This window comes from Polypterus senegalus, chromosome 6, assembly GCF_016835505.1.
Source record: "Polypterus senegalus isolate Bchr_013 chromosome 6, ASM1683550v1, whole genome shotgun sequence".
NCBI classification, from domain to species: Eukaryota; Metazoa; Chordata; class Cladistia; order Polypteriformes; family Polypteridae; genus Polypterus; species Polypterus senegalus.
Genome location: NC_053159.1, coordinates 47,771,683 through 47,785,475, shown reverse-complemented (window position 1 = coordinate 47,785,475; position 13,793 = coordinate 47,771,683). Strand labels below are relative to the sequence as shown.

Sequence of the window (13,793 nt, the reverse complement as noted above, 5' to 3'; positions counted from 1 at the left end):
TAAACAATTCTTTCCTTTAAAAGTTTGCCTGTTTATCTGATTCAGCTGACATTTGTCCCTCCTGGTGTCTGCTTACCTATGCTGCGGTTTTATGCAGTAGAACTTAACTAATAGACCCACCTCTGCATTCATTTTCTTTTCTTATGTTGCTCACTACAGTTATGTGAAGGTTAATATTCAAGGCTTCAGGTGCTATGTGTCTGTTGTGCCCTGAGTCCACCATACTCCAGGTCTTCAATTTATCTTCAGCACTCAAAACAAATCTCACCTCGACTGTTTGTAAGCACATATGTGGCTTAGACATATAATGATCTAAATGGAGGAAGAATGTTAGGCAATCAGTAAAAAAAAGCTAATACAAAGATGCTGGGAAAGGAGCAGTTAAAAAACATAGATGTTAGGTTTAAAATCAAAAGAAGTAACTTAAAAGCAAATCATTAAAAAGAAATGTAGTCAAAAATGTAGTAATGGTCAAAAATGTGATGGCAAATTATTAAGAGGTGTATCCAAAGTTAAATAGCACAAAAATAGTATGGCCAATATCATATGGGCTGTAAAGGACATGGCCAAGAGTATAATGACAGCCATTTCTGAGTATAGGTAGACCATAATGATGGCAACATATGACTTACTGTGTGACTCTAACCTAATCACTCAAATTACCAGAGCTCCAATTGTAGAAACATGTAAACAACTTCACTGTGTACTTGCCATACTTATGTCACTTTGGATAAAGGTTTTTCATTTAAGTTGAATTAAAATATACAAAAGTAATATAGCTGAACCAATAAGCTTGTTACTTAGCTATTTTTCACTTTCTTGATTTAGAACTACCATTTAATCAAAATGAGACTTTTTTTGGATTCTACAACACTAATTTTAAATTTCTATATTTTGTTGACAATTGCAATTTTTCTTATACCATTTTTCCAACTAGATTAATTACAGGCCATGCTTTTGTGCCTTGATTGTAGCATGTATTTCTGCTGTCTTGAATAATATTTACATCTTTCAATTAGAATAAGGTATGCGGTCCGTACTTATTTTCTAAAGTTCTAAGAAAATCTCAAACCGCAATATTCAGTATCCAGCCTAGATGCTAAAACCAAGCCAAATGTGACATTCTACACTGTTTAGATACATTTTCTGCCCTGCCACAATATATCTTATTTTAAATACCACCTTTTATTGTAATCTACGAAGCCTTGCAAGTGTCGTGCAAAAAAAAATTACCTTTTTACTTTCTATTCTTCTAAGCACCAGTGTCTTTTTATGGTGTGATCAAAATGATTTCGGTTCAAGTCATCTGTTAAAGGTTTAGTCATATGAAAAAGTTTGTGAATCACTCTTAATTCTTTGGATTTTTGTTTATCATTGGCTGAGCTTTCAAAGTAGCAACATCCTTTTAATATATAACATGCCTTATGGAAACAGTAGTATTTCAGCAGTGACATTGTTTATCGGATTAACAGAAAATATGCAATATGCATCATAACAAAATTAGACAGGTACATAAATTTGGGCACCCCAACAGAGATATTACGTCAATACTTAGTTGAGCCTCCTTTTGCAGATATAACAGCCTCTAGACGCCTCCTATAGCCTTTGATGAGTGTCTGGATTCTGGATGGAGGTATTTTTGACCATTCTTCCATACAAAATCTCTCCAGTTCAGATGAATTTGATGGCTGCTGAGCATGAACAGCCTGCTTCAAATCATCCCATAGATTTTCAATGATATTCAAGTCAGGGGATTGTGACGGCCATTCCAGAACATTGTACTGTACTTCTCCCTCTGCATGAATGCCTTTGTAGATTTTGAACTGTGTTTTGGGTCATTGTCTTGTTGGAATATCCAACCCCTGCGTAACTTCAACTTTGTGACTGATGCTTGAACATTATCCTGAAGAATTTGTTGATATTGGGTTGAATTCATCCGACCCTCGACTTTAACAAGGGCCCCAGTCCCTGAACTAGCCATACAGCCCTACAGCACCAAATTTGACAGTAGGCAGCAGGTGTTCTTCTTCCGCCATCTTTTTGTTATGACCAAATAACTCAATTTTTGTCTAATCAGTCCAAAGCACTTTGTTCCAAAATTAATCTGGCTTGTCTAAATGAGCATTTGCATACAACAAGCGACTTCATTTGTGGCGTGAGTGCAGAAAGGGCTTCTTTCTCATCACCCAGCCATACAGATGTTCTTTGTGCAAATTGCGCTGAATTGTAGAACGATGTACAGATACACCATCTGCAGCAAGATGTTCTTGCAGGTCTTTTGAGGTGATCTGTGGGTTGTCTGTAACCATTCTCACAATCCTGCGCATATGCTGCTCCTGTATTTTTCTTGGCCTGCCAGACCTAATGGGCTTAACAGCAACTGTACCTGTGGCCTTCCGTTTCCTGATTATATTCCTTACAGTTGAGACTGACAGTTTAAACCTCTGAGATAGCTTTTTGTAGCCTTCCCCTAAACCATGAGACTCAACAATCTTTGTTTTCAGACCTTTTGAGAGTTGCTTTTAGGATTCCATGCTATCACTCTTCAGAGAAGAGTCAAAGGGAAGCACAACTTACAGTTGAGCACCTTAAATAACAATTTCTCATGATTGGACACACCTGTCTATGAAGTTCAAGTCTTAACGAGCTAATCCAACCAATTTGGTGTTGCAAGTAATCAGTATTGAGCAGTTACATGCATTCAAATCAGCAAAATTACAAGGGTACTCAAATTTTTGCACAGCCAGTTTTTCACATTTGATTGAATTTCATACAACTAAATGCTGCTTCACTAAAAATCTTTGTTCGTAAAACACCCAGTACTCAGATGTTCCTAGGAAATGAAAGACATACCACTGTTATTTTTTTTGTTGAAAGTAGAGTAAATTATTATGCAGGCAGAGAGGGGTTTCCCAACATTTTCATATGACTGTATGTGTGTTCTAATCTTAAAGTAAGGAATTTTTTTTTTGAGGTATTATATAATACTCGTCTGTAGCAAAATAGTTCAACGCATTGTTTTCGCTACGGTTTTTTTGATTACTCTGCCTCAGATTTCCAACCTTTGTTTGCCACTCTCTGAATCAAATTTCCTGAGTGTGAATGACTATGTTTATATCTTATGGATTAAAAGGAAAAAAATTTGTAATGAGTTGCAGTTCACTGATTTCTTGATTATGGTTCGTATTTATACTGCTGAAGAATATACATTCCCTAATTTTTCTACATTTTTTTTGGAAAACTTCCTGAATGGTCACAGTCCCACTGCAGTGGTGGAGACAAGTGATTGAATAGGTGATGTGCTGATTTAAGATAGTAGACAGAATCTTGGTTTTAAATTGATTACTGTTTTTTGTCTTTAATCTGCATTATGAGTGTTTAAAAACCTTTGCAGGTAAACAGTAATTTTTATCAGTCTTAGTAATGAGTGTATGTATAAGATTGCATATTTTCAGCTAACCTTTGCACCATCTTGGTCTTGCTTGTGGTATGTTTAAAATTTTCGATAAGTTTAATAGCTAATGCCAGTAGCATATGACCTTAGTAATCCTGTTCTACTCTGGTTGTTGCATTCTATTCTAAAGTAGATAGCTCAAAATGTTTAGGACATACAGTTCTTTCAGTGTTTCATACTTTGTTGTGATCAACCCAGTCAAGCTCCTTGGCTTAATCTATTCAGAGACAAAGTCTTTTTTAATTGATTTTATTTCTCGGTTATCAAAAGAATGCTGAAAGTTTGCTCTTTTAATTTTCATCTTTGACTCCAATTATTCAACCAACCTTTCCTGTTTCTGCAATGTAATCTTTATCACTACCTTCATCCATGTTAGGGCTAAATGTTGACTATCAAAAGGAAGCAGGAAAAGAAGCTGAACTACAAAGAAACAGAAGAAAATATTATAAAGAAGAGTAGAAGGAATCTATTAGAAACATTAAAAAGACATTGTAGTCGCAAAACCAAGCCATAAAAGAGACTACTGAAATTAAAAGAATGAAGATAAAATAACAACTAATACTGAAAAAAACAAGGTTATTCACTACTATTATTTTAATATTTTAGTTCATGTCTTCAAATAAAATTTCAGGCCCCCATGAAAAATTGTCATTTTAGTTAATTATCTTCATGCATCCACTTTTTCATCTATACGGTTGGATGATTTTTGATGTTTTTACTTTCATTTCTATAGAAGTGGTGTTAAATACATATGTCACATATATATAATTTATTAGGCCTAATTGTAGGTTTGGATGCAACCAACTTGCGGTGGCAAATTACTTTGAAATTAAGTAATATCTGTTCTAATTGTGTTGAACAAAATTACATATATAAAAGAAGTTCACTTCAGTTCAAGAATGAGATACAAATAAAAATATTTTCAGTAATAAATTATGTTAAACTCAGACCAAAACAAATATAAGTATTAAAATCACAAAAACACATAATATAAACATTCAATATATGTTTCTTTAGAAAGGATATCTTTCTTGTCTCTAACAATGCGTCTGTGTCGTGTTAGGGTCTGCTGTCAGAGATACTTCGTAAGGAAGAGGACCCTCGGTCAGCTTCACAGTCATTGTTAGTGAATCTAAAAGCAATGCAGAACTTCCTGAATCTACCTGAGGCGGAGCGGGATCGTGTCTACCAAGAGGAGAGGGAGCGGAGTATGAACCCTTCAGTAGGGCTACCACCGTCTAGCACTGGAAGCCCTGGGGGTTCCCGCCTGCCACAGGTAAGCAAATGTATATCTGCAGGGCCGAAGAATATCTGAATATTTTTCAGCTGTGTGTGTGTGTGTGTGTGTGTGTGGTTTGAGTTCAGGAGACAGAGAACATTCTCTGCCAAAAATCCTTTTGGATTATTCTCTTTAAAAATTAACTCATAAGTTGGCATGAACAGAATCAATAACGATTAGAAAAAAATAAGCACACTAAATTTTGAATAGAGTAGTTTTTCTACTTTTCCTGTACAAAGTGATGGTACACACCATGTTATGAAAAATACAAAAGCAGGGTTATCCACATTAGAACAACACATTGTCAAACATGTTGTCGTCTTTACTAGTGAACAAATACTATACATGATCTACAGTATATGTTCAGGGCTACAATAGTCACCATTTTTCAGCTACTATTTTAATACATTTTTTGTTAATTTATTTCTCTGTGCCATTTATCTACTATCTATCTACTACTTACTTGAGTTAAATGTGTGTTTCTTACTGGCTATGAGGCTGGCGATGAATGGTGCTGGGTAGGTCTGATCTGTTTTGAACAATTCCCTCACCTTTTGTTATTAAGTGGTGTTTAAAGTAATGTCCACATCTCTGCAAATAAAGCTTGAATACAAAATAATATATTTGGAATTTCTAGCAGAGCTCCACATTTGCTATTAGACATTGCATCATTTAAGGCAGAGAGAAAAATATCTTCCCATGAGAGAAAGCTTCTTACAGATGTTTTGCATATCTTACATTTGCGCTGGGACAGTGTTACAAAGCTTTCTTTAAGGTGGTGACAAGCGTAGCAACCTCATAACAATTATTTGCCCGTATATTACTTGCCCAAGCTGCTATTTGATACTAAAATTTTTAATGTACCACGTTTAGAAATGGATATCAGTTTAAGAATGAAATATGTGCAGTAGCTAAAAATGTTCAACCACATCCACAATATAGAAATTGTTTCAAATGCATGTGAATGTTTTCTATCACCAAGGAATTATTGAAGGAGTGTAGGAAATATACAGCTGCAAAATACAAACAAAATGGAAAATGTGAAGCAGATGTATATTTTGTGTCACTGTACTAATTGATCACAACACATGTTTTTATCAATCCTGCTGTTTTGGTTTCTTCAATGTAGTAGTCCTGTGTACTGGAACAAAACATATTTAGCAAATGAGATGGGTCCATTCAGTTCATCAGCCTGGTTTGGTTAGCCAAAAAATCATGTTTTCTCAATACCTCATCCAAATATTTTATAAAAAGATATCAAGATTGTTGCCTCAGTTATATACTGTAACTCAGCAGTTTGTTCTTGACTATCTGCATGAACCATTGATTCCTGTAGTCTGTCTAGATTGCAGCTTTTCTTACTTATATCAGTGTCTTCAATAACATGAATGAAAGAATTCTAATTGATCAACTTTAGTTTATGACCAGTATTAAAATTAATTCCAAAGACTAAAAACTAGCTTTCTTTCCTTTTAGCATGGAAATAACATTTTACACTGATGTACCCCTATTATATTATATTATATTATATTATATTATATTATATTATATTATATTATATTATATTATATTATATTATATTATATTATATTATGCTCATGCAGTTGTAAGTACACTACCTATATTAATTAGTGGTTATTGGATAGTCTCTTAACCCGATGATAAAAACTGAGTGTGGTGGTATAAATGCTAAAGGTCTGGTACAAAAAAGAAAGGAAAAAAAACAGGAGAGAAAGAAAAGTGACTGTGCAGGCTGGCAGACGTATTTAATAAAACTGTTATAACTTTGAATGGCAGCCTGTTACATACAAGTCCTGAAAATAATGGAGCTGTGCTCCCAGAAAATTTTGGCCAGAGTTTAACATTGTCTGTGCTTTATGATCCTGAAATTAAAATGAACTGTAGCAGAATGTTAAACCCTGTATCTGAGAATTATGGATTACATTGAACACCTGTAGAAGATGCTGAGCATAGATGGATTCATTTAGGCTTTCCTTAATTGTCTGAAGAAATAAAAATGTTTGTGAGCTTTCTTGATGATAGTTAGTATCTCATTGGGTGTTTAGGTAATCAGTGATCTTCTTTACAGCATCCCCATTGATGCAGAGTATGGTGTGTGTTTTGCATCCTCAATTTTATGAACAACTACTTCATTATTAAGGGCGCAATTGTAGTCCTAGTTCCACTGTTGTAGAATATATACTTTAACATTCTAAGCCATCTCATAGTTGTTGGTTGTCAGGCCTATGGTGATTAATAGCCATATCTGGTTACACAGCCATCAGTAAACAATGAGTATCATGGGGTGCAACAATCTACCCTGTGGGGTGCCACCTGTGTTCAGGATCAGTGCAGAGGAAGTTTCACTGCCAGTCCTTCAATAATGGGTTTTGGTAGTATGCGTAAAATCCAAACCAGGTCCAAAATCCAGTTAGAAAAGGTGGCACTAGGTCACAAGTCTAGGAATCCTGATGGAATAACATTTTAAAATACTGAGCAGTAGTCTATAAACAGCACTGTGGTGCAGCAGTTTTTATTATCCAGGTGTGCATTCTCTATGGAACGGTTGTAACAAACAAAACCAGAGTACCATTGGACTGTAGCCATTGTCAAGTCATAAACATATGATATTTTTGTTAAAGAATTATTGTTTTCTTTTTGTTATGATTATCCTTATGGTTAATCTCCAGTTCCTGGTGTGACCAGAAAAGAAACATCAACAATAGTTGGCATAGCTTAATAGAAGGCATATCTGATTGTTCTACGATTCGAAAACATTACCAGACAATTAATGTCTATAGTCAGAAACTAAACATCTTTTTTAAACTAAACAAATACTCAAACAGTAATTACAATTGCGCAGAGAATTTCTTTGATTGATCCGCAAACTCATATAACCAGGAAATACATGACTCTAACTTTTATCCCATGGCAACGAAGACATCAATACCTAAGGGTGACATGCTTTGAAATGTTGATGCAACCACTGCTCCAAATGGCAGCACACATGAAAAACAAGATGTCATAATATCTCAATTTATATCAACGGTTTTTCACAAATAACCTGATATTTTATTGCCCTCTTTAATTTTGCCTGTTTTTCTAGTGTGTTTACCAATATAAATTCCTATTTTTATAGGTTAACTTCATATCTTTTGCATTTATAATTAGTGTTCTCTTTGCGTTAATTTAGCACTTTGTACTTATCTATATCAAACTGCAGAAATATTTTTGAAATTAGATTGCTGCTTTCTCAATATTTAATATTGTGTCAGTATTTGATATCACCCTGCCCACAAATTTTGTGTTATTTTTAATGTTCACTATTTTTTTTAACAATATCAGTATTTATGTTAAATTAAAAATGATCAATGCTTTGTGAGCAGACCTCCAAGGGTCTAAATTGATGAGCTGCAGATGCATCTTTCTTCTGTTATTTGTAGATTTTTGTCTACATCGTGAGGTCTTAGCTTCATAAGTTATTACTGATTCCAGTGGATTCCAGTTTTAGAATTAATCTTGGTTTAAAATTGTTTAGAAACATACATGATTTGTAAGTTTTTGCTTTGTCTACTCTCATTACAAAATACATTTTTCAATAAGAGTTATTAGGCTAAGGATTTGACTGTACAAATGCAAACATGCATTTTTAAAAGAGTCACATGCTTAAAATAAGCATATAAGTGAATAGCTAACAATCATGATGTGAAAATTCCTTTATAAATGTGGCTTTAAGACGTTATTGCAAAATATGATGTGTAAATGAAAGCATTTTCATTAATTTAAGGGTTAACTGATTCATATGGCACTACTAAAATAATATTTGGATTCTCATTTTAAAAAATGTATCCATAATCATTATTTATGATTCATTCCAAAACCCATGCTAAAATCTGTCCTAAAGTACTGTATGTAAGATTCTGAGGATTCTCTGCTCAGATTTCATTGCTGCCAGGACTCTGGTCCCCCAATCCTGAACTAGGTTGTGTGGTTTTGAATGTGTGGTTGCAATGTATTATTTACCATAGGCATATTGTTGTATTTTAGTCCTTGTGGATATTCATCTAAACATTTTGACCCAATCTGTCATTTATTGTTCATATTTACAAACAGCAGAATATAAATGATTTGCAAAGTACCTTGTAATTAGTTTCTAATTATATTATTAGTCCCATGTCTGGGTTTTTAATATGATTTTCTCTAACTTGTTTGTTTGCCTGAAAAATGGGCAAGAAGAAATTCTTGGCTCTTACCATAGCACGAAAAGCTAAGCAATTATTAGATTTCATACAAGACTTTCAAGCTGCCCTAATTGGTTTGTAATGTTTAATTGTTGTTATTGCTTTATTTTATCCAATATCAGGATTCTCCTGGTAAAAATTTACCAAATTTGGACTTTATAGACTTTGTAGACTCCTCAAAATATTACGGCTGCAGTTCTGGCTTGGGAGCCTCACACTGTTCTTTTAGAAAGTTATTGAATGCAGATTACATTTCTGGTATTATTCAATGCTAAGCAGAAGCTGCAAATTGAAAAATAAGGATGTAGACAGATGTGGTTGTAGTTGTAATCCAGATATTATGTGTTACAATTAATACTCATGCAAAATTTTCTGTTAAATATCCTGTTACAAGATTTTTAGGTTTATCTTCATTTTAGGGGTATAGTGGTGGTTAAGCAGTTGGCCCTGTTGCCTTGTGCCTGCAGATAAAGGTTCAAACCCTCCCTGTCTGGAATATAATGCTTGCATATCCTGCATCTTCATAGGTCGTCTGCAGTTTTCCTGTGTCTTCCAAAGACATATAGTTTAGCGTAACCGTAAATTGCCTCTAAATATTTACATATGCCCTGTGGTGGATTGCACAAATAGGTTGTTCCTATTATGGAAAAAATAAACTCAGAAAAATGATGACTGATTATTAAAAATGAGAACTGACATGTTTTGCACAATCTAAAGGTCTGACTGTCTGTTCACAAGCAGTAGTCATGAATTATCAATGTTTTGACCAAATCTGAATTTATGAAGATTAATGATTATGAAAAGCAAGTATTGATTGTGTACAAAATTGGACAACCTTGCCTGATTTTGAACATAAATGCTGCGCATAACAAAGTCTAAATGGAAAGTGTAAAATATAGGGGGGAGCCAAAATAAATTAAGTGAATCGCCTGGAACCCTAAGAATCAAAATTGGGGGTTATCTGAAGGAAAATATTGCAATATGTAGGATTATAAATTTATCATTGCCTGTTACTGACTACTGCGGTGGGCTGGCGCCCTGCCCGGGGTTTGTTTCCTGGCTTGCACCCTGTGTTGGATGGGATTGGCTCCACCAGACCCCCGTGACCCTATAGTTAGGATATACAGTAGCGGGTTGGATAATGGATGGATGTTACTGAGTAGATGAGAAAATATTGTAGGGGAGGGAAAAGCACTTTTTATAGTCAGGACTGGAAGGTGGCCGTGAGTCTTCACAGACTGGACAGACAAAATGAATGTTGGCAGCAGGTGGAGTAGATATTTGACTTGCACTAGCCCATCAGCAAGGAAAAAGAGCTTAAGAATGAGAATGGAGAATTTATTAAAAAACAAATAAATTGGAAATCCCATACATGCATTCATGCTTACCTGCATGGGCACCATCTCAGTGATGATGTACTGTGTAATGGTGATTGTCAATACCATCACACAGATTCTGTTCAGGTTGTTTGCAGCATAAGGCATCATCTCAGTATGAAGTGGTGATTGCTAATATCATCACACAGACTCTGTTGGAGTTGTTTGCAGCGTAAGCCGTCCATGTCATGTTCCCAGTTCGTAATGCTGGTATGGTTTTTCTTTGCAGACTTCATATCTGTGAATATTGAGATTTGTTTGTATCTAATTTGTTGTATATTCTGTGATAATAGTTGCTGTTATTTCATATTTATGGTATATCACAGTGTATGATTTCATTTTTCAGCAAATAAGTCCTCACCGCCACTGATTACTGTGGGGTATTTAACATATTGCCTGACTGTCAACTTTAATTATCTGTCAAGATTAAAGTTGCACATGGTTTAAATATCATGATATTGGGGAGACTGTAAAGAATATTTGAAAGGTAGTCTAAATTACTTTTAGATTTAAAGTTGATTTTCTCATTTACATAATAATTATGGTAATAAGACAATTGTAATGGATGCTTTTGGGCTGAAATGTATATTAGGAAGTGTAAATTTGCTCTCAAAATGTATTATAAACTAACAAAACAAACATGTTTGTTATTTCAATGAAATTGAAAGGAAAAACAATATTAAAAAGAAGTATGCATTTTTTTACTGTTTGTTTCTTGGTGTTAATTTAGTGTTTGGCATGAGAAGAATGTATAGCTATACTACTATTACAAATTAGTTGCTTGTGAACCAGAATTTAAATTAATTAGATTTTGCAATGATCCAGTATTACTGTTGGAGGTTTTAAAGGTGTATATTAGTTCTTGGTGGCACTGAGGCACAGTATTTAATGCTGCTGCCTCACTTCAAGGTACCTGGGTTCAACCTAATGTGGAATATGAAGCTGTTCATTGGTCCTCAAATTTCCTCTGTATCCCAAACAAGAGAAGGCTAGATTAAATGTAAATCATCACTGAATGAAGAATGGTTCATGTGTTTAAGGGTGTATGTGGTCCATGATGGACTGGCATCCTTCCCTGGGTTGGTTCCTGCCTTGCACAGCCATGCTTTGGATATTCTGGGAAAACACATTTTAAGATAAAGGATGAAATGACTGTTAAATATGCCAATTGAAATTATACAATGTTGCACAGCCTTATGTACACACATAACTATACTAAAAAAAAATTTTAATGTTTTGATTGAATGTGTATTTGCAAGAATTTTTGACTATTAAAAGAAGGCACTGATCATTGAAAATTAAAACATATAGCAATGTCTGAATTTTGAAAACAGAAATACTATGCACTGCAAAGCCTAGATGCCAGCTAAAACTTTCCAGTTACATTAAGTTCCACACAAATGAAATGTCTTGATGTTGGGGAATTTGAAAAGAAAGAGGTATGCAAAGCTAACGTCCTTTATTTCACTGTCTCTCAGAGTGACAGTGCACATTACAATTTGCAAGTGCACTTTGCAAAGACTTTAGTTTCTCAGCAGCGGAGGATCAAAAAATAGCTAAAAATACAGTACTACGTAAATTATGCAAAAGTGAATCTACTTACCACAGTTATAAAATCAACATGAAAATGCACTTGGAGTATTATCATTCAGAGCAGTACAGAAAAATAGAGCAAGTGAAGGAGTGCTAAAGCTATTTGCAACAACACAGTTCTCGTTGGCATGAATTTTTCCTTAACAACTACTATGTGTAAAGCTATGAAAGCAAGAAGTGTGAGATCGTGATTAGAGCAGTAGACTTTAACCCACAAGGTAACTGGTTCAGTTCTAACTTTAAGAAATATCTGTATCAACAATTCTAATGTATGCTTTTTGCTTAAGCCATCTTCTGTAAATGCATCTAAATAAAACAATAATGATATATTAAGTTACTATTGATAAACCGATGTACTGTGAAAGTCTTCTGAGTGGTTGAGTAGATTTTTTAACATCATGGAACAATTAGTTCAATTTAGTTCAATTATGAAATAGGCAATGACAGTAATAATGAAAATGAGTAAATACAAAAAGTGAAATAATCCACCAATATCAAAACATAATGCAAAGAATACCAGACTTGTAAAACTATAATAATGAAAAATATATCTTATCTGCAGTTTTAGAATTATCCATTAAGTAATACATTATTACACTAAGATAAAGGGGTAGAGCATAATGTACTTTGTAAGTTAATATATATGATTTAAAAAATACAGAGTGTACCTTGGATGGCCTCCAGTCACATGTCCACAACTGGCTTAGTCCTTCAATAAAAGGACTAAGATTAAAAGTGCTTCAAAGGGTACACTCTATGGTTCTGCATCAAATGACTGAAATACATTGTTGTCTGTTATGAGACCAAGGAGGAATTTCTTAGATGTGAATACATAGTGGAATTCAGTTCTCTGCAGCCTCCAGTGCTGTCAGATACCCTCTATGTACATGGAACAATAAACTGTAATTAGTGGTTGTATTCTGTAATTAAGCATAATGTCTAAAGTGGTCACTATTATGTCCACATTGCCAAATAAATATACCAGTTTTGAACTGTCTGTTGATGGTGATAATAACTTGAGGAAAAGGTAAAAAGAGTTGCTTCCTGCTAGAAATACTGAAATAAATAATGGAGTTTGGATGCCAATAGTTATCTAGCAAATTTAAAAGGGGCCAAGATGTACACGAAAGGAATAGACTTCATAAGTGTAGAGGCCAGGAGGATAACTGTTTATCTGTCGATTCAGTTTTTGATTTCACATTTCCATTCAAGGTTGTGGGTATCCTGAGCCTGCACTACTAGAATCAGGCTCAACAAAGCAAGCTTTCCTGGAAGAACACCAGTCTGTGGCTTGACACTGCCAAAGGCACGACCACATTCATACATACAATGTCAATATAGAGTTTCCAGTTAACCTGAATTACATATCTTTGGGATGTGGGAAATAAAACAAAATTCAGAGAAACTCATATGGATGCAGACAGAACATGCAAGCACCATGCAGATATTAAACTCTTGTCCCTGGAGCTGTGTAGCAGTAACCATCATGTCACTTAGTTACCCAAGAACTGCTCAACAAAGAAGCACCATCATATTATTGTCTAATGTTTTCTTTCCTGTTTTTCTAAAAAGCCTGACTTTGTGCATTTAAAATATTAAATTTTACTTCCTTTGAAAGTTGTAAAATATTTGCATGGTAGCTGAAAGTAACCGTGTGTGTAATATGTTACAGGTATTTTGAATGGGATTTATACCTTATACAGTAATGCAGCTGTGAAAAACTGTTTTGCATAGCATAAGAAATATGCAACAGTCTTAGAAAATGACCTTGCAACAACTAATGTTTATTGAGTGTCTATTCTCTGTCTTAGAGCACTGCTGGATAAAATATATTTATAACTATGAGGGGT

General features: G+C 34.4%; 1 protein-coding gene across 10 annotated transcripts in view; it reads left to right on the top strand.

Annotated features, from left to right (window-relative positions):
• The window catches only part of satb2 (SATB homeobox 2), a 218,572-nt gene that overhangs the window by 149,977 nt on the left and 54,802 nt on the right, over positions 1-13,793 (top strand). For 9 of the 10 annotated variants that reach the window (XM_039755973.1, XM_039755974.1, XM_039755975.1 and 6 more), the window contains one exon: positions 4,518-4,730. The exons of the other annotated variant lie outside the window; for it this stretch is intronic. In XM_039755973.1, coding sequence (XP_039611907.1) covers positions 4,518-4,730 — 213 coding nt within the window. The remainder of the gene's footprint in view (positions 1-4,517; positions 4,731-13,793) is intronic. 10 annotated transcript variants of the gene reach the window in all.